This window comes from Marmota monax, unplaced genomic scaffold, assembly GCF_021218885.2.
Source record: "Marmota monax isolate L192 unplaced genomic scaffold, Marmota_monax_Labrador192_F-V1.1 WCK01_AAM20220418_F8-fsc00010, whole genome shotgun sequence".
Classification (NCBI taxonomy): Eukaryota; Metazoa; Chordata; class Mammalia; order Rodentia; family Sciuridae; genus Marmota; species Marmota monax.
In genome coordinates this window covers 24,191,828-24,214,363 of record NW_026692321.1, presented here as the reverse complement: position 1 = coordinate 24,214,363, position 22,536 = coordinate 24,191,828, and the positions used below count along the sequence as shown (strand labels likewise).

The 22,536-nt window shown below is 40.9% G+C and overlaps 1 protein-coding gene across 4 annotated transcripts in view; it reads right to left on the bottom strand.

Moving 5' to 3' along the window:
* Positions 1-22,536, bottom strand: part of Ltbp1 (latent transforming growth factor beta binding protein 1) — a 393,004-nt gene that overhangs the window by 335,316 nt on the left and 35,152 nt on the right. For all 4 annotated transcript variants that reach the window (XM_046441615.2, XM_046441616.2, XM_046441617.2 and 1 more), the window contains exon 3: positions 6,765-7,062. In XM_046441615.2, coding sequence (XP_046297571.1) covers positions 6,765-7,062 — 298 coding nt within the window. The remainder of the gene's footprint in view (positions 1-6,764; positions 7,063-22,536) is intronic.

Here is a 22,536-nt window from a genome sequence, read left to right as displayed (position 1 = left end):
TTGGGACAGGGTCTTGCTAAGTTGCTGAGGCTGGCCTCAAACTTGTATTCCTCCTGCCTCAGCTTCCTCAGTCACTGGGATTACATGCATATGCCACCACACAGAGCTCCTTAGCTGTTTTAACAAGTTCCCTGAAGGTCCCAATATGAACTATTCATGCTGGAAAAAAAAAAAAAAAAACCCTGAACACTCCCTGAAGTTTTAACTGTTGATTTAGCTTTATAATGGGCTTTTATTTTTTTTTCTTTTGTGAAAAATCCAAATAAAGGGAATGAGCTTGAGTTTTCTTGTTCATCAGAACTCTTCAAAGTTCATCTGCTTTGGCAAATACTTCCAGGAACATTCCACAAGGTCTTCCATTCTTGTAGGTAGCACAGCATGCAGTCTTTCTTGAAGACTCACAACCACAGGGACTAAAAGATAAGAAGCAGGCAGAGAAAAAGCGCAGCACCACGCCCTCTTCTCATCATGATGGACATCACTCATCACCCCTCCTATCAACTGACCCAGAATAAACGTCAAGTACTTGATTCTCGAGAACTCTGAAAGTAGACCCCATCGTCTCTGTGTGGGTTTCAAAGGGCCTTCTCTATATTTAGAAAATATCTGGCATACTATAAACTCATTTGATAAATACAGAACACATTTTAATTATTCCCACTTTTTAAAAGAACACTTTCTAATGTGCTTCTTTTATCTTCACCACATCTCTGGGAAGATGATAGAAAAGAGAAATGATCAATGCCATTAAGTAAATTTAGTTCTCTCATATGGATTGAGACAGGGGGGAAAAAAAAGATTTTCCAGAGGAACTAAGGGCTCCTTTGCCACATCAGGACACCATTAGATGACGAAAATGGCCCTCCTGGGAAGAAAGACTGGCTACATGTGAGCTCTCCAGATAGATCTGACAGCCACATCCTGAGTAAAACCAGACTTCCTGCTGTGAGCTCAAAGACAGGAGACTGGGCACATTTTCTCCTATGAAAGTGCTTCCTCCTTACACAGTTCAGATAACGGCTCCCCCATATGGCAAAGCAGTGATCACTGTACCAACATTCCCTAAACAACCAGAAGACCGTAGCAGCTGAAGAATGTCCCTTCTGACCTTCACCTCGTGCTCCCATGGTCAAGTGTCTGTGACACCCATCATGATGAACAAGGATAAAAACGAGCACTTCACACAAGTCTAGACGGCCTCATTTAGCAGCACCGAGAGTCAAAATGGCTGTAACAGAATGAAAAATCTCCAGAAAACTGGAAATTTTTGAATTTTGCCCTTTTGTGGATTCTTCTTATAAGCATTAACATCTTTTTATATATAAAAACAAAGACAGACCTGGGATGCTCTTGTAAGCAGACATGCATGACCACCTTGACAGCTACCCCTGGCAGAAGGCAAGTATGATAGCAACCTGAAGCTAACATGGGCTCTAGAAGTATTCCAATATTGTGAAGTAGAATAAAATGTAAAGAATCAGAGAAGTGTCTGCAAATGTTTGTGTACAGCAAGATAAGTATATTTGATCTCTTCTTCATGGAATATTCGTGATGTGGCCCAGGAGACTAGGAAAGTAACACGATAATAATAAACATCAATGAAAAACATGAATGAAATTACCAACTACATTAATGACTAATGCCAGAATTTACTGGTCAAAGTCCTTCCAAACCAGTACCTGACCAAGTAACCAGCTTTGTACTGCTGATACCTAGCTGCCTTACTCTCTAGTCAGGTACAGAGGATGACCAACTACTCCAATATAAGGCTCTGTCAAAGACCACACCATTCATCAAGTACCAAATACCTTCAAAGACCCTGGAGATTCATGATCCTACTGAAGCAATCCTCAAAAACCAGCAAAATGTAAAGGCCTCCACATCCTTCCTTTCTCTCATAGTCACAAGCCAGGTCCTTATCTGATTCTCTTCTCCTTTGCTTTCCAAGTTCAATTAGGTGCCAAGGTTTTTCATGACTCTAACTCAAGGTCATTTCCCTCCTCTGCATTATTACCTCTACTGTACCTGATTCAGAGCCATCTTCTAAGACCATTTTAGATCCCACAATGAGACTAATCTTCCAAAGCCCAAGTAAAATTGCAGGATTCTTTTACTTCAAACTTCCTTTTATTAGTCTTTATTACAGAAAATTTCAAAAATATAAAAAGGGAGTGTTTTGTAAGAAACCCCCTTATCCAGCTTCAGTAATGATCACCTCACAGATGATCTCATTACTCTGTACCTCAACCCACTGCACTATTGTGAATTAAATCTCAGACATCACACACTTTCATCTGTAAATACCCCTCCTTCCAAACAACCACAGTGCAATCACCACAACCCACCAAAACCAACCATCATTCGCTCAGACCATCGAGTTTCTAACCAACTTTAGCATTTGCACAAAACTATTGGAATCGGTTAATGAGTTTCTTAAGCTTTTTTTTAAAACTACAAGTTCTCCCTCTGTTGCTTTTATTTTCTATTTTGTGTGTGTGTGTGTGTGTGTGTGTTTATCATTACCCTGGTTTTCAACCAATCTTTCATGCCTATATTACCACTAGTCTTCATTTATATCAAGCTCCAATTGAATCATATCCTAAATGTGCATATGTTCACAGATTTCTTGATATTTCTCCCTACAATGCTAGTCCTTCTGAATGTGGACCAGACTTAGGGATTCACTTCTAATGAGCAGAATATTGTGGCAGTGAGGGTGTGCCTTCAACAGGACCACAAACTACATAGTCACTGTAGCTTTCCCCTGGCGCTCCTAGGCTGGGATCACTGACTTGGGGAGGGGCCAGCAGCCATGTAATGAAGACACTCTAACAGCCATTCGGAAAGGTCCACACAGAGAGAACGGGAAGCTTCATTCCAATAGCCAGTCTTGGAGCTGAGGCCTCCTTCTGAAAACCAAGGGTGTGAGCCGTGCTGTGGTGGACCCCCAGCTCAGCAGAGCTCCAGAAGACAGCTGCCCTGCTGATTGCTGGACTTGCAACCTCGGGAGAGACTCTGAGCCAGGGCTCCTAACCATGTGCCTCCTGGATTCCTGACACACAGACTGTCAATCAGTAAATGCTGCCTGCTAAGCTTCGAGCTGATTTGTTATACCGGAGATAATTAATACAGCCCGTGCTGTGATCTCACATCGCTGCCTCCTCCAGAAATGCACTGCTCGATTCTGTGTCTGAATTCAGCTGACTTTTCAAGCTCATAAACCACCTTCTCCAGAGGCCTCTCCTTGAACCTCCACTTCCCAAACACTCCAAAATCCAAAAACAGCCACTTCTTCCTTTGAGACCCTACAGAACTTTGCTAGTATTCTGTTTTAAGTCAAGCACCTACAACCAAATTAGCCAAGGGTTAAACCAATCCGTCTAATATGTGTTATTCTAACAATCCAGTTTCACCAGCCCAAGCTGCCTCTCCAACATGCCAGGCCTCTTCTCCAGCTCTTCTTTATGCATGGTCCCTGCCCTCCCTCCTTCAGGCTCTTCCTTAAATGCCACTTGTCATCAGCGCCATTCCTCACAGTCTGTCTTAAGCCACTGCCCCTCTCCACCTGACACCCACCCAGCACTCTCCGGCCTCCACTGCCACAGCACATAACACAACCAGACGTGAATTTAATGACATCACTTGTCAGTGGTCTGGCCCTCTGTAGACTGTGCTCTTCAGGAAAGCAGGCACTGCGTCTGGCTGCTCAGTGGTCCCCAGGCCCTGGAACAGCACCCACTCTACAGGGAAATACGTGACAAAAACTTGCTGAACCAATGGTCAAGACCAAAGCACTTCACATGCCACGGGATGAATGTTAGCACTGACATTCTGGCATTTTAAGCAACTTTATTTTAAAGAGGCCTAATCAATCTTCCCTTTGTTAAAATAAACAACACCTTGAAAAACCCTAAAATAGGCAATGTTTTTTAAATAGAAGAAAAAGTGGCCAAAATGGGCCTATCCTAGGGACTCCTTGGCAGTTTGATTAAATACGATTTGAAATGATTGTGTCATTACCTAATTTGATCAATGGGCCAACATTGTCGATTCCTTTGTGCTCCTCTAAGGTTACAGATCACTTATTTCAAAATCTCCTTAAGAATAGGATTTAATTCTCCCTGCAGGGACCAAATAAAGACCTGTAATCTATAAAAGCATATTAAGTAAATCAGAATTGATAGCATCTTAGGCATCTCTTCTTACCCAAGAGCACACAGCAGGCACGCCCATGTACTCATGCCTACAATCCAGTACCATTAAAAGCATCTTGATTCAGCAGACGAAGTCTCCAGAGCAAATTACCTAATGACTTTTATTTTACCAAAGCCGAGTCAGAGCTGAAACCTTGGCCTCTTTGACTCACAACATTCTTGTCCAAACTACAACGTTGCTAGAAACAAGGAGAAGGAGAAGGGAGAGGATGAGAAAGAAGAGGAAGAAGAAAAGGAGAAAGAAGAGCAGGAAGAAGAAGGAGGAAAAGAAAGAAAAGCAAGAGGAGGAAGAGAAGAAATGTTTTTATCTAAGAAATGGTTCTTACTAACAATCCATATTTATATATATATATATGTATATGTATATGTGTGTGTACACACACACACACACATTGTGCATGTACATATATATATATATATATACACACATTGCACATATATATACATATATACACACACACACATAGTAGATGGGAGATTCAAAGAGTAGATGGTGATACTCAAGACTGACAATGTTGCTATAAATTACTTCACAGTTTATGTAAGTAATAACGGTAGAAAAAATACTTGCAATGCACAGTAATCTGACTCTCTTGATCGCCAAAGCATAGTTCAACATAGAATTGTTCTTTGTTTTTAAGATCAGAACAATGCTGGAAGGGAGATGTCTGGCTATGATATAATCAAAGCTTTATATCATTCCAAGGACACACAGTTATATTCATAATCTGGCACCAAAAAAAGCACTATTATCCTTTAAAGAAAGGGTGAGCAACTGCAGTTCATGGGCCAAATCCAGCCCTCAGCTTGTTTTTGTATGGCCCCTAAGAATGATTTTTACATGATCAAGAAAAACATCAAAAGAAGAATAATATTCCATGATGTGAAATTTATATGAAATTCGAATTTCACTGACCATAAGTGAAGTTTTTTTTGGAACACCATACACAATGTCCTTCTCTAGCATTGTCTAGGCTGCTTTTCTGCTACAATGGCAGAACTGGGTAGCTCCAACAGAAACCATGGGTCCCACAAATCTGGAAATGTTTACTATCTAGTTCTTTGCAGAAAATATTTGCCAACTCTCTCCAATAGGGCCTACATGCTAGGACAAACTACCCATCTTCAAATCCTAACACTGTCACTTATCAATTACCTATGTGACCTGAAACAAACCACTTACCCACTCTGAACTTCAGTTTTCTCATCTGTAAAGAAGGGTTGATAACAGTACCTATCTTACAGGGTCATTGTAAACTGCAAATTATTAATACATGTGGGGTATTTAAAACAGTCCCTCTCATATAGAATGTTCTTACTAAGTTTTAGTTAGACCTACCATTCCTTCTCTTAAGAGCTCCAGGATGAGTTTTCCAACTGAAATGCCAGCAAAGTGGTTAGACTTCCATCTAGCCCCCAAATTCATTTATTACAGTAGAACGGAAGTGCTATGAGAAAAGAAGAAATGAGACAAAAATGAAGAAAACAACAGAAAAAAAAAGAGAGAACCACGGGATGAATAAAAGGAGAAAGGAAAAAGTTCTAAGGACCCCACTGAGCAGGAACAGTAGGTGGCCAGTTCGAAGGGGAAGTATCAATTAGGATAATTTCATCTATAGCACCAGATTAAATAACCTCTGTGGGCTCACTGAATACTAAACACCCTGTGGAAATTGTCTCTATGTGGGGAAGAGCATTTGAAATTCCAAGCAAGTGACTTACACATGAACTGTTGGGTCAGTCCATTTTTAAGAAGGGGATTTCCTGTATTTTACATTCCTAGACAGGACAAGTGATAGTTGCAGTAAAATCTGCATCTTATTATTCACGTAGAGCAGCCCATCAAGAGGAGACAATTTGTGTAAGGACCCCATGCGTCCGAAGGGCTGTTTCTCATGCTGCTCACAGAAGGACAGGGATGATCTTTCTTCCCCAGAGTTCTCATCTTAATCAGCACAGTGCTTACTCCCTAACCCTAAGAAAAAAACCACGTTCCATAAATAGAAAGCAAGCTCATTCACCAAAAATGGACCTGCCCTGCGTGGCAACTGGGAGGTAAGCACGGTGTTAAAAGAAGATACACTGAACCTGCTACTGAGGTTAAGGAATTATTTCCTTCCAAGGACTCACATTCACTTGAATACATTCTCTGTACAAAGCTGTGTTCCTACCTTTCCCATTTTCTTTAAAAAATAATCATAGTTTCTCTTTCTCAGATTATTACTTCAAAACATTACAGCACAACACTCTCCCCTTAAAAAAAAAGAATTTCAAACTCACAACTCTGCCATAGTCAGGTATCCTTATTATTCTCTTCCAACACTGGTTATCCTGTTTATTGCTATGGTTCATACTTACAGTAAATTTGCCCTGCAAAAGCTAAATGCACATATCAAATCATTTTTTTAAGAGTCTTGATATGTAAGCCTGATGTGTAAACCCTTGAGGAAAGGAAAGAAAGACATTGTTATTCAAGTGATCTCTGCAAACTGCAGGAAAAAGAGAGTGATTAAGGTGTCCCTCATCCAGAGGCAAGAACAAAACACTCACTGAGAATGGATCTGCTGGGAGACTCCTACTGAAGGCTTTGGCTTGAGGGTCAAGGTCATCTGGGCCACAGGACTGACTCTTGGTAGAGGGTCTGCCTTCTTAGATGCAGTGTGCTTTACTGCTTGCTCAGGAGGAACCCAAGAGGAGGCAACCCCAGGATTCTGCCCTCCAAAGACTGGTGACGAGGTGTCCTGGGCAACTGTCGTCTCACAGGCTTTGCCCTTGGTCCCCGGTTTACACACACAGAGTTGAGGCCGGAGACACATCCCTCCATTCTGGCATGACGGAACACAGCTTGCTGCAAAAAGATAACAGGAGACACAGCTTTGACTTCACTAATTCACAGTAGACTTCACTAATTCTTCTCAAGGGTTAACTGTAGCATCCTGATGCTCTTCAATAAAATAGAGCTAACCTTAAGCACTGATGATGATGATGATGATAATGGTGACAATGATGATGAAGATGAAGGCAGCTAATATCTATTAATGGCGGCCTGGGTACCCAGCACCACTCAAACATATACCAACAAATTTGATTCCCCAGAAGCTGATTTTAGAAGATATCTGTTGCCATTTTACAAATGAAGAAACAGACATAAAGATTCAGTATTTTGCCAAAGATCACAGGATTGCTAGTAAATAGAAGAAGAGCTGGGACTCAAACCCAAGTGAGCAGACCCCAAAGCCATTCTGTTTAATCATCTTACTACAACACCTCCCAGAAACACATCAGAAAACACAAGAAAATTTTTAGAAAATGTTCTGCTATTATTAAATTGTGTTCTGTGGCTTAAGTTTAAATTTCTTTTTAAATTTTTAAGTTTAAATTCTTTTGCCTAGACTTAAAAAAAAAAAAAATTACCAACCCCCAATAGTGCTCTCCAACAGACTTGCACAGGCCATCAGAGCTTGGAGAGATTATTTTAAATTTTTCAACCCACTCTTTTGACATATGAGAAAACAAAAAAGCAGAAAGATGGAGAATCACCTCTAGGTACCCACTAGTTTACATAATAATCCAGTGGACTGTACACCATCCCTAATTTTATAACAAAAGGCAGCCAAAAAGAAACAACTTCTTCATCTCCCCTTTGCTAAGATGCCTGAAATTTGAATCACCAGACTTTTGGCCAAGCAGCTATAAAGTTAGCAGGACCATGTGTCATAGGCAAGGTTAGTGGATTTGATCATAGGCAAGATCCCTTGGAGCTTAAATGTTGCTGACTTAAGTTTTATTAGGTAATGCCACAGTTCTCTGGGCATATTCAGGCCCCTTCTCTGTTTGTTCAAATACATGTATTACTACCCTCTCTTATCAGTCTACCTCTGACTTAAGCGCTTAGTCCTGAAGTCACACTACAAAATCTCTCATAGAATTCAACACCAGATACAGTCCACAAAACAATTACAAAATATGTAAGGGATGTGAACCACAGGAGACTCAGTTATTAAAAGCCAAATCACCAAAACTTAACCCTGAAATTTTCTATAAAAGAGAAGACACTTTTCCCATCTTACTACAGTATGATTCCAATTAGTTATAACAAACAATAAGAAATGGCCCTTGAGTGTCACAAGACCAGTGTGACAAATTTTCAACATGTTGGGAAGGATTTAAAAACAACGTTTTAACTGCAGCGAGCTCTCTAGGTGACCTTGGAGTAAGTCAATTAACCTTGGCCCCTGCACCTGTGTGTGTTTAGGGGCATCACAAGGACAGCAGCTGCTTGTTCTAAAACGGTCCCCATATTAGACTTCCAGAATTCAAATTCAAATTCAAAAGCTATGTATTTCCAGAATTCAAGATGCTTTTCTAACTGACCAAGCAAACCCTACTGCAGGATCTGAGATACTATGCTGGGGTCCCTGCTCAGCCATGATTATTTACGGATGAACTCCACCCAAGCAAACAGAAGCGGCCAGGAGCAAGGACTGGGCCACCCTTTCAACACTGTGCTTCTGCCAGAGATCACCCCCCAGGCATTCCCTGTGTACATTCCCTTCATACTTTCAATTAGAAACACGTTTCAGTTTAACATCTGAGAATGATTTCCGCTTCTCCTCCCTCCCAAGGTGTACTGCAAATGTCTACTAATCTACCAGGAAATCTGCACAGAGCAGCTTGCAGAGGCTGGCACCTAGGTGGGTGGATGCCAGTGACTAAAATCATCCAACATGCCACTCAATGTGCCAAGGACATGTCTTTAGAAGGATGCAAATGGATTAGAAATGTAAAGGGGAGTCTTTTTTTTTTTTTTTAATTCTTCAAATTCTGCCTGTGGTAATGGGGCAGGGAGGACAGTAATAAAAGGGGAAAAAATACCCAAAATTCACTGTTTGCTACTGAAGAAAAAGAACATGCTGTATAACGGAATGGCTATGCCACCCTTCTGCAGGAAAGTTCTGAAGAAGAATGAGAAGAGAATTTTCTCTTCCACCTCTGCCACCCAGGCTCAGGCAGGATGCCCCTGGAGCATGCAGATGAATAGGGTTTGGCTTGAACAGGGGCACAGGTGACAGAAGCCCTAAGTGCCAAGACAAGCCCCTTATCTGACATGAGAGCGCAAAACTCATGTCCTCCAATCACACCATTTTTCCTGAAATCTTTGCCCCCCAGGCCTTAGTGCTACTTACAGGGCAGAAAGATGGGTGATTCTCAAAGTCAGTGCCCAGACCACCACCACCAGCAGCACATTAGGAACACTTTGGAAATACACAGTCCTGGGCTGCCCCAGGGCCACCTAAATCTGAACCTGGAGCCCAGGAGTCTGTGAGTCCCCTCCAGGTGATTCAGATGCACCCTCCAGTTTGAGAACCACTGGCATACAACATTTGGAAACTGATGATCTTCCTCCAGCAGTTTTGAGGACTTATATTTTTATAATTGCGAGTTTAGTGTTTTTGCACTAGAATTGCTCTTATTTTATTACATTCTTGGCTATGATAAATGTGTGTGTTTTGTCAGACCCTTTTATTTTTAATGTAAAAGAGGGAATACCTCCTCAATGATCAAATTCCCAGGATCTCTATGGGTCCTTTCCAAAAGTCTATACATCTGTCACATCTACTTTGTGGCCAATGCAAAAATTTGTAGGTATTTACAAGAAAACTGTTATATTATAACTAAGGTGTTGAACTATAAAGAATATTATAAGTGATGTCGCAGAAGTACTTTTTAAATGGAGTTTTTCCCTATCTGTTGATTCTGCAAATACCTGGTCAGCTGTGTTTAGGCACAATCAGCTGGGGCTACATCAAGGTCTTATGGTGAGGCTGGGCACACACTGCCCAGGCTATGCTGCATGTTAGTATCATCTGGAGCATTTTAAAAAACTCCCCAAACCCAGGCCTAACTCCAGATTAATTAAATCAGAGTCTCTGGGGGGAGGGTCTCAGGCACTTTTTAAACTCCCAGATGATTGCAATCTTCAGCCAAGTCTGAGAAGCAGTAGTTAGGGAACAAATCCTACCCCAAACCTGCTGACAGGTCTTCCTAAAATGTTCTTTGAATCATGTTTGGTTTTTTTTCTCAAAAACTTATATTACATTTTTACTAACCATGGGATAATTTCAAAGTCCTATACATCTGGACTCAAAAACCCTTTCCACCCTCACTTCTACTGGTTCACCCCTGCATAAGCGCCCAGGTGCTCTAGAATTCTTGCCTCCTTGTCTCTGCAGACAGGGTGCCCTGTTCAGGAACACATGCCCTTCAATTCCAGTCCCCAAGTGCTTTTCTTCTCTGTTTTTCCCAAATGCCTGCCCACCCCTACCAGGATCTTGGCACCATCTGAGCTCCTGTCCCACTTTTATCATTCATTTCACATTCACATGTGCTGTGGCATGTTATTAATCTTTTTTTTTTTACAGTTATCTCTTATTTACCAACTAGATTATCAAGTGTGAGGTCAATTAAATGGCAGAACATTCTGTACCTAGGATAGGATTCTGAGATTCATTATTGACTAATTCCAAATGATGCTGGGATTTCAAGGCATGGCCAAGGGAATGGTAGTCAATGACTTTTATTTCATTATATAATAAGATCTATACCTCCAGATGTGGTTTGCATGGTACTCACTTGAACACTCTCCAATCCAAAGCAGATGTTTTCCAACAAAATTAATATTCAAATATACACTAAAAAAACACAAGGTCTGCAGTGAAATTTAACAGTATATGACAGTTACTTATTATAGAAACAGTTTCAGAAGCCCATTTCCAATGTGTTCCAGAAGAACTCTGAAGGGGGAACAAACTGGTTAAAGACAAAGAGAAAAGAACATCATAACTAACTGGTAGGAGCCGTGACAGGTTACTAAACCTCCAATACAGAAGCACCTTGAGGGAGCTAGCCTGAGAAGTTCAGTGCAGCAGAAAAAAAGAGAGAGCTTCTGAGAAATACTCAGTTTGTGGACATGAACAAGAAAAGGAGGGGGAAACCAACAATTAATTCAGAGGACAATCCTAGGCCAGGACTTCTGCTCAAGAAACCACAGAGAATTAACCCCCTCACTGCCTTCCTCCCTTCCAAACACAAAGCAATGGCAAAATTATAGTTTTACATGTAAAAAGATCATTTTTTATGCTAGTCATGATGGAATAACTGTCGCAAACAAGTCTTCTTGTCATACACAGCAAGAAGGCTAGATGGAAGATAGAAAACATCTGTTTGTAACGCTGGACACCTGGCAGCACAAGACTGATTCCCAAGAGAAAGGAATCCATGAGATGCAGAAGAGCACTCTGTGGACCACAGACCCGGGTGGAGCGCAATGGCTTCGCCCAGCAGAGGAGACAGAGACCTGCCTCAGGAGGCTAAGCAGCTGGAATTGCAGGGCTGAGTATTGGAGAGAAGGGACCTGCACGCAGAGGCAGAGGCAGAGGCAGCCCAACACCTGCAAAGCATCTCCATGAGTCTCTGCCTGATATGAAACAACAGAGGCACCAGGTAAGGTCCGGCAACCACCACCCAGGACCTGGGGGCTGCAAATTCCCAGAGCTACTCCAGGGCACAGGCCTAGTTCTGAGCAGCTGGGGTCATGACACGTAGGAGAGGGCCCAGAAGTAACCACCTTTCCAAAGCATAGTATTACTTCAAAATCAGACAAGAACAGTGCCCAGAAAGAAAATGAACACACAAAATTAAAATTACAAATACAGGTGCAAAATATCCACGTAAAACATTAGTAAATTGGATATATCAGTATTTAACAGAAAAGCAAGCAGAATTTATTCCAGAAATACAAATATGTCTCTAATCTTAGCAGATATATCAGTGTAATTCCCCATGTTAAAAAAGCAGATGAGAATTCAACTCAAGGAATGCAGAAAAAGCTTCCAATAAAATTCATCACTTATTCTTGATAGCAAATAAGAACTATTAGCCACCTATGAATACAAAGGGCCTTCCTGATAAACAGTATCTACAGCAAACCCCACAAAAAAAAACCCACAGCAAATATTACAATAGCAAATATTATAAAGTGTTTAGAAAAATCCCTGTAAAGTTGAAAACAAATCTAAATACTCATAATAACCTCTAATAGTCCATGTGGCATTGTAGGTCCCAGGCAACAGGACACAACAAGGAGAATAAAAGGCCTAAGTGCTAGAAAGGAAAAAACAAATGTATCCTTAGGTGTAATTCTCCTAATTTTCTACATATTTACCAAAAAAGCCCACAAACAATTATAGCTGATTTTAAAAAAAAAGTCAGCAAGGTTCCCACCTATTGGATTACTGGATTAGCCTAGAAAAAATAATATTATTCCTGTAACAATGAATATGCAATTAAATGTATGTAGTGGGGGAAAAAAAAGACACAATTCCCAAGGGCAACACTAATTATAGGTATCTAACATAAATCTAACAAAAGATATTCAAGACTTTCGAAAGAAATTACAAAGCATTTAAGCACAAAAAAAATCTGAATAAATACCAAGGTATAGTATATGTGGATTATAAGATTTTATTCTGACAGACACAAGTCTCTCCAAATCTTTCTATAAATTTGAATTCCAATTAAAATCTTAATGACTTTCTCAGAAAAATTAACAAGCCAATCCTAAAATTAATAATGGCACACTCACAGGCTAAGAATGATCAAAACAACGCCAAAAAAAAAAAAAAAAAAGATCATGGGGAAAGTCTGCCCTGCCAAATATTAAGATCTATTATGAAGTTAAAACAATTTAACTTCATTTCAACTCATAGTACACATATACAGCACCATTTTTCATGTCTCTCATTATACACAAGTAGAGTCACACCATTGGTGTCTTTATACATGTACTTAGGGTAATGAAGTCCATCTCATGCCAACATCTTTCCTGCCCCCATGCCCCTCCCTTGCCCTCTCTTCCCTTTGCCCTATCTAAAGTTCCTCCCATGCTCCACACAAGGGACTGGCAAAAAGTCTGTTTCCATCAAGTGTTAGCAAAGATGTAGGGAAATGGGAACATTTATATACTACTCTATCCACCTCTGCAAAAAAACAATGTGGCAGAATCTAGTAGTCATCAAGTGAAACTGTCAATTTCAATTTGAAGCCGGCATGTACTCAAGAAGACATACACAGGAATATTCACCTGGATACAATGACGAATATGGGCACCTGTCAGTGAAAATATGAACAAACCATCGTATGTTCACACAGTAGTTAAAATCACGATCCAGGTCTGTATCAAGCAACATGGAGAGATCTTGACAATAATGCTGGCTGAGGAAAGAAAATTATAGGATGCTACTTTATAATACTCTTCTTTATGCTATAGTAACTGCCCTCACCAATTTAAAAACAATACCATGTGTTTTTACAAATACTTATGAAATCAACAAAAGTATAAAAAATATGTACTGAAGCCGCCAAGTTTATGTCAGTAATCACCTCTAGGAAGGAAGTGGAATGATGCAAAGAAAAGATGACACTGTATGAGCATATTTGTTTCTTTTAAAAAATGGGTAGCAAATATGATAAGAAGACACCCATTAACTATGGGCCATAGATACACGGATGGCTACTATTGTATCTTTTGTACTTTTCAACTTTTCAAAATAAAAAAAGAATTCTTTTTTTTAAGTAATCAAATAAAAAGCAAATTGGAAATGCAGGAGTTAATCCCTGTTCCTCATCACAGGGTGAAGGTGTAATAATGCAATGGGGTCAGCCGAAAGTGGTAGAAAGTGCCACCAAGAAGATGTACCCACAGGGCTTGCAGAAAAACACTGACATGAAGACCCTGCAGATTTGGCAACAAAATCCTGTTCCATCCCGATCTACCAAGCTAGCCATATGAAAACATTCTTTCATCATTTGAAACAGTCAAAATTGAATGTATTCTCAGCTGGGTGCAGTGGCCCACGCCTATAATTCCAGTTACTAGGGAGGCTGAGGCAGAAAGATCATGTGAGTTAAAACCCAGCCTCAGCAACTTAGCAAGACCCTAGGCAACTCAGTGAGACCCTGTCTCTAATAAAATATATAGCAGCACAATTCAAAATAGCTAAACTGTGGAACCAACCTAGATGCCCTTCAATAGATGAATGGATAAAAAAAAATGTGGCATATATACACAATGGAATATTACTCAGCAATAAAAGAGAATAAAATCATGGCATTTGCAGGTAAATGGCTGGAGTTAGAGAAGATAATACTAAGTGAAGTTAGCCAATCCCAAAAAACCAAATGCCAAATGTTTTCTTTGATATAAGGAGGCTGATTCATAGTGGGATAGGGAGCGGGAGCATGGGAGGAATAGACGAACTCTAGGTAAGGCAGAGGGGTTGGAGGGGAAGAGAGGGGGTATGGGGTAATTAATGATGTTGGAATATGGTGATCATTATTATCCAAAGTACAGGTATGAAGACACAAATTGGTGTGAGTATACTGTGTATACAACCAGAGATATGAAAAACTGTGCCCTATATATGTAATAAGAATTCTAATGCATTCTGCTGTCATATATAAATAAAAAAGGGGGATAGCTGAGGATGTGGCTCCTTCCCCATTTGAATCTACTCCAGTTTGACAAGTTGATCCGAAAGTTGTTTAAAAGTTCAGTGACTGTATTTTTAGGAAGCAACCCATGCCCTAAAGCTCAGCCTCCATCGCTTTTAATTCTAAAAACGTAACCCTTGGTTATATTTAAAACTTGTCCCAGCCCACACAGCGAAAACAGAGTGACTCTCTGCCCTTTGCCTTTCTCTCCAAACAAGTTGCAGCATGTCTACCACATGTGTCCTGGGGCGAAATGTGAGTCGAGCTGTGTCTTCCATGATCAGAGACAGCAGGTGAGAAACCGCTCTGCTGTGCGGGTCTTCACAGCAATGCCCAGCTGCCCTTTGAAGTTACTCAATAACAAGAGAGTGATATCAGATCACAGGAGACAGAGCATGAGGTCACACAATTGCATCTACTCTTAACTGTCCGCTCCTTGTGGCAAACCCAAATAAATGTTGTACTTGTGTTGTAGCTGTCTCTTGGTCAGCTTCCTCCAAAACCCCCATGGAGAAAAACAAATTGTTCATTATTCCAGAAGACTGGACGGAAAAGGCATTGTGATATTTTGGTAGTTTTTTCTCCCGGAATAATGAAGAATTCCACATTTGTGAATTTTCTAGATAGACCAACTATGCCTGAATAACTTTATGGGGTTTTGATTATTATGCACTGAATAACCTTTATGGGGTTTTGATCATTATAAAAATCCATTTGAAATACTTTAGGGGTATGGGGGTGTATGGGGGTGTTTACTTTCATTGTTTTCTTCTTCCTCTAAATTAGACTTTCTACCACTTTTTTCTATACCTTTTGCTTTTCTAATCTACAGTAATGATTTCACCAAGCAAATGGCTGAGCACAGCATGAATTACATAGAATACACATCACAAAGATCCTGTGCAGAAGCTATGGCTCTATGCAGGAGTTTAAAGCCTTTATGTCAAGTGCTCAGCCCCCATCTACCTAATTCTCCAAGATCTGTGTTCTGGAAGGCTGAGGTTCTCTAAGCCTGAGCTCAGCAGGAGTATTACCATGTGATTTAATTTAAAGTAGGCGGTCAGCTGGGGCCAAACAAGATGCCATCAACAACTGTAAAATCACTCACAGAATATAACATAATTAAATCATGTCATGTAATGAAAAACAACCAACAATTTTTCTGGATTCTGTTTCTGGCCCTTTTACAAAGTTTCCTTTTTTTTAAAGTCACAGAAAGTTAATGAAAAAAAAAAAAAAACAAAGTTAAAGATCTACAGTTAAGACTATATAAACATTGAGTATTTAAACATTGAATATTTAATTTTAAAAGTAGCAAAAGTAAGAAGGGAAAAATAAACCAGAAAAAATGCTATTCTATGGAAGAAAATTAATAAAGTTGCCTTTAACAAAGTAAGACCAAAATCAAAAAAGAAAAAAGGACTAAAAAGACAGTTAAAATAAAGAAAAATGCAATTAGTAAATAAATATGTACACTAATGTCCATATTCATGAAGTCATCCAAAGAAATACAACCTAAAAACAAGAAGATACCTTATGACTACTTGATTTTTTTAAAAAACATGTAAAAATATTAATACAAATTGCCACCAAGGTAGGAGTAGAATGATACAAGCCTTTTAGAAAGCATTTTAACCATATGCTCCTAATATTTCAGTAGCCTAATTTCCAGAAATGCATCCCTGTAATCAAAAAGGAAACAATTATGCACATATACAGGTCCAGGCATCCACAGCAGCATACCAACAAAAAAATTTCAAAAGAACCACACGGGTGGAGCAAAATATGGTGTTTTATACCCATTCAAAATTAGAATTACAAACTGAATTACAAACTTTTATGCATTAAAGATATTGTATTAAATTTCTTCTGGTATGTGTACAAGGCATATATGAAACATAAATGAATTTTACGTTTAGACTTGTATTCAGTTCCCAGGGTGTATCATTATGTATATGCAAACATTCCAAAATCTGAAAAATTCCAAAATCCAAGACATTTTTGGTCCCAGATATTTTGGATAAGGGATACTCACCCTGTACACAAACTTAACTAAAAGCCTAATTTTGGAGGACACTCTTGAAGCCAAGAGCTGAGTCTCAGTCAATGACAGGAGCTGGGCTTCAATCACAGGCAGCTGATTCAAATGAGGCAAAATGCCAAGCTGGACGGATTAAGCTGTCTCTGTACCTCACTTCTGCTTTCTGTCCACAAAGGCTGCCTGCCCGTGTTGCAGACAGTTCTTAGAAGTTGTGCTGATTCTGAGGACTGTCTGATTTGCAAATCATTCTTCACACAATTAAACTTAACTAAGTTGAACTCATCTGTTTTGATTTTAACACTAACAGCAGTATAATTGTACTTCATGTATGCACGTTAGTACGTACATGGGTGGATGAGGAATACAAGTGTTTGGCAAATCTTAGGTTTTACAGGCTAAACTATTATCACAAGGCCAGTATTGTTATATCTGATATCCTTATAGCTCATTGGAAGGAAGAGAATATATTCCCAAATAATTCATCTTTAAATTTGCTTTAGTACCATCTATGTTATCTTCATTCATTATGCACACATTGAGGCTCTACTTAAATACTAGCATTATGCCAAGAACTGAGGATAAAAAGATGGAGGCAAATTTCTTGATCTGAAGATCAGAGTCCATTAGAGAAGGCAAAAAAAAAAAAAAAAAAAAAAAAAGTTATAGAGGGAAAAATGTTATAGGGGAAAAAACATGTTGTAATAAGGAAGGTTTAGAAGGAGAAATGAGGGGCCCTAAGTGGACAATCAACCAATATTTGTTAATTACTATATTCAAGAGTTCAAAAAGGATACAAAGAATCATTAGAAATGGTTTGCTTCCTTGAAGAACTACTACCTAGTTGAAGACAGAAAATCTAAAACTGTAACCATCCACCAACCTGCCCAAGCGCATCTGCAGGAGCAGGCAGGGGTGAGATGGAGCTGGGCTCTGGGGAGCACAGGTCTGAGTCTGAGGCCAACCTCACTCCCCCACCCCCAGCTCTGTGCCCTTGGGCAAATTGCCAAGTTTGACTTGTGCCTTAGTCAGCCATTCAACAAAACTCTTTGCCCTGAGGGTAGAACTGGAGACAGGAAAACAACCTCTCTATCCTATGACCTCACAGCCCAGCTTAGAAGACCAAGCGAGAAGAGATCATAACTAGGATGAGGCTTTCTGAAAGAGAACAGTGCATAATGGCGCGCAGTGGGGCTTAGGGTGTTAGAGAAGACCTAACACTCTGAACTTAACAAAGAGACCCGAGAGACAAGAGAAATAACATATAGACCTGGCCTCAGAACATGAGGCCAAAAATTAGTAGTAAAAACTGCAAAAGTATCCGGGGGTGGTGGCACACACCTGTAACCCCAGCTACCAAGGAGGCTGGGGCAGGAGGATCACCCACGGGAGGCCAGTCTGTATAACTTAGTTAAGAATCTGTTGCACCAATCTGCAAAGCAGTATGGAGATTCCTTAGAAAACTTGGAATGGAACCACCATTTGACTCAGCCTATACCCAAAGGACTACAGCATACTACAGTGACAGCCACTTCAATGTTTAACAGCAGCTCAATTCACAATTGCTAAACTGTGGAACCAACCTAGATGCCCCTCAATAGATAAATGGATAAAGAAACTGTGGTACATATACACAATTAAATATTACTCAGTATTAAAAGAGAATAAAAATATGGAATTTGCAGATAAATGGATGGAGTTGGAAAACATCACGCTAAGTGAAATAAACCAATCCCAAAAAAGCAGGGGCCAAATGTTTTCTCTGATAAGTGGATGCTAATCCATACAAGGGGGAGGGGAGTGAAGGAACTTTGGATGAGGCAAAGGGAAGTGGGGGAGGGGGCAAGATGGTAGAATGAGATGGACATCATTACTCTAGGTACATGTATGATAGCATGAATGGTATGACTCTACTTCATGTACAAGCAGAGAAGCAAAAAATTCTGCTCCATTTGTGTACAATGAATTGAAGAGCTTTCTACTGTCATGTATAACTGATTAGAACTTTAAAAAAAAAAATCCTGTTGCAAAAAAAAAAAAAAAATCTTTTTAATTTTTAAAGGGCTGGGGATGTAGCTCAGGGGTAGAGCACTTGCTTAGCATGAACAAGGCTGTGGATTTATCCCCAGGAGCAAAAAAATCCTGCCACAAAATGATTAAAGATTTATGTTTCTTAAGAGATCAGGGTGGGAGGCAGGATAATATTCTTACAAATATGTGTGTAAGTATAAATTAGATTTGGACGCCTCTAAACATTATATAAATGAGATCTAAATTTATGGGGGAAATGAGTCTAGTAATCTGGTACAGTATGGTTTAGCGTGACCACAAGAACACTATTCTGTAAAATGGAAACCCACATTGATGCCCACCATATTGGTTTGCCAGGGCTGCCAAGACAAAGTACCAAGGACAGAGTGACTCAATAACGAGAGCTATTTTTTTTACAATTCTTGAAGCTAGACATCCAAGGTCAAGCTGCTGGCAGGCTTGGTCTCTTCTGAGGCCTCACTCCTTGGCTTGTATGTGGCCATCTTCTCCCTGTCTTCCCTCAGTCTTTCCTCTGTGTCTGTCTTTGTCCAAATTTCTTCTTATAAAGTCCCCGGTCATATTAAACCAAGGCCACCCCAGTGAACTCATGTTAACTTAACTACCTCTCTAAAGACCCTGTTCCAAAAACAGTCACATTCTGAGGTCCTGGGGACTAGGACTTTGCTGTGGTTTGAACATGGTTGGAGTGTGTCTCCCAAAGGTCCATATGTAGGAAGCTTGGTCCTCAGGGTGGCGACACTGAGACCCAGCAGAACCTTTAAGGGGTGGAGCCTGGAAGGAGGTCATTAAGTGGGCGGGGCATCACCCTAGAAGGGAAGTTCTCTTAGAACCTTCCTTAGTTCCCACAAGAGCTCCTCCCTGCTCTCTGGCCCTCTCATACCTGCACCATGAGGCCTTTTGCCAGAGACCAAACAAATGGGGCCACCCAATCTTAGACTTTCAGCCTTCAAAACCATGAGTCAAATAAACCTCTTTTCTTTATACATTACTCAGCCTCAGCTTTCTGTTATAGCAACGCAAAATGGACTAACATGGACTCCAACATGGATTTGGGGGCAACGTAATTCTGCCCCTAACATCTATCATCACCATTCAGAATGTTCTGGTCAACCGGGGGTAATATGTAGAAGAAACTGTGCAGTGAGACAATCTCACTGTGGAGGGGGGTGTGCACTGGCACAGATGTTCTGAAAAACAGTGGGCCATCTGTTAGGATTAAGCCCTAAAAACATCCCGTGTGTCTTACCATTCCTAACGCAGGAAATTTTATGTCCAAATATGTCCACTGCAGTATTACATGTAAAGTAGAGGTAAAAGTTAGAATCGTCCTGCCCATAAAACAAATAGAGAAGAGATAAAAATCACAGAATGTGATAGTCCGTAAAAGCAATGTTTAAAAAGACTTTCAATGACATGAAATAATGCTTATGATGCAAAAAAAAAAAAAAAAAAAAAAGTTTCCTACTTCCTTGTGAACTCACTCCAATCAGCCTTGGCCACCCACCTTTCCACTGATTCTGACATCGTCAGAGTCGTCAGGGGCCCTGAGACTGGCAGATCCAGCGAGGGTTCTAGTTCTCTCCTGGCCCAGTGGGTCTGTCCGTCTCTCCTTCCTCACTTCTCCTTGGCTGCTGAGGTTGCACCTACCCTCCTCTTTCCTACCATACCGCCAGCTGTTTCAGTCTCTTCTGGCTCTTCTCTCTCGTCCCAGCCTCTAAACACTGAGACTTCCCAGTCTGGCTTGCTCTGTGGACACCTTGCTGGGTGATCTCATTCAATGCCACGGCTTTGATTTCCATCAAGACTGTGCCCAAGCCAGGCATGTGGCACAGGCCTGTAATCCCAGCAACCCGGGAGGCTGAGGTAGGAGGATCACAAGTTTGAGGTCAGCCTCAGTAACACAGCAAAGCCTTAAGCAACTTATCAAGACCCTGTCTCAAAATAAAAAATAATAATAATAATAAAAAGGACTGGGGGTGTTGCTCAGTGGTTAAGTACCCCTGGGTTCCATCCCCAGTATCAAGGGGGGAAAAAAAAAGTCTATGCTCAAATTTAGATGTCTGGCCTTTTCCTCTTCTCTGAAGTCCAGATTTCCAGGTCCAGCTGTCTCGTTGAATCTCCATGTGGGTGTCTAACATGTTTTGAAACTCAGGAAACCTCTCCCACCCCAGACCCCAAGGCCTGCTCCCTCCTAGCATCTCCCTAATGGCACGAGGGTATATTCATGGGCAGGGGCTGCGGTCACACAGCCACACAGTGAGTGGCTTAAACAGCAGAAATGCTTCAGCTCACAGTTGTGGAGGCAAGAAGTCTGAAACCCAGGGGTCTCTGGTTCCTTCCGAACCAGCAAGCAAGTCTGTTCCATTCCTCCCTCGGAGGCTCTGGCGGGAGGCGTCCTCGCTGGATGCTTTACTTCTGTCTTCACGTGCCCTTCCTCTGCCTGTGACTTAGAGCCCAGCTTCACAAGGACATGAGTCTTCCTACCACACACACACACACACACACACACACACACACGGCCTCATCCTTACTAATCACACCTACAAGGACCCAGTGCTGGGCGGCACTGGGGTTAGGACTTCAACGGAGGAGGAGACAGTGGGATTTCCACACATAATGAAGACCAAGCTGTCATCATAGTTGATTCTTCTCTTTTTCTCATACCGAATCTCGTAGCCAATTCCTCTCCACATTCCATTGGCTCTGTTTTAAATACCTATGGAATCTGACCATTTTTCTTACCACATCCCCCCAAACCCTTTTCCTGGCCACCTTGTCCCACATGGTCAACCATCCCAAAGTCAGATGATGTGGTGGTTCAGCTCCAAACCCTCCTGTGAAATTCGAAACCCTCACCTCTACTGTCTGCACACCTCTGCGACTCCTCCCCTGTCATTTCCTCTACACACCTATCCCACTGGCTTCCTTGCTGGTCCCTGGATATGCCCACTTCGCTTCCACCACAGGACCTTTGCCCTGGCTGTTCTCCCTGCCTTAATATCCTTGGCCAGATAGTCACAGCCTCCCTTGTTCCCATCACTCAGCCTTTTCTGGGCCTGTCCTCTCCAAAAGATCAGACTCTGTGGCTCTGTCCTCTTTCCCTGCCTCCATCCCTCTGAGGCACTTTTCCCTGACCTTATGTCACCTGTACATCCAGTCCCCGTCTGCCTCTCCATCAAGGACATGAGCTCCACAGGGAGAGACAAGGGCTGTTTTTGCTATTGGGCCTAGAATACTTGGCTCCCAGAAGACGAGAAGTGATGGTTGTGGCAGTGAGTGTTATGCATGAAGTCGGGAAGGAGAATCTATTTGAATGCTAACATGAATGATTTACCTACGGTGGGGAAGTTGTACAAATTATTCATTTTTTGCTTATACTACATTATACTTTCCGGATTTTCTAGAATATTCTGTTAGTACTTTTATAGTATAGCAAAAATCAATAATACTTTTTTTTGAAAAGAGATGTTAAGTCACTTAAAAGGCTGGTTTCAACGTATTTAAAATTTTAAAGGCTATAATTCCTACAACATAAACAATATGAGAGACGGAGTACTGTACACCAGGTTTTATGGCAACCACACTCCATTGGAACTTCCAGTATTTTTCTTTGGAAACTTAGTGCGATTGGTTAATATGTCTAGCACTCTCGTCAACATGTCTAATCTGGTTGAAAAGCTG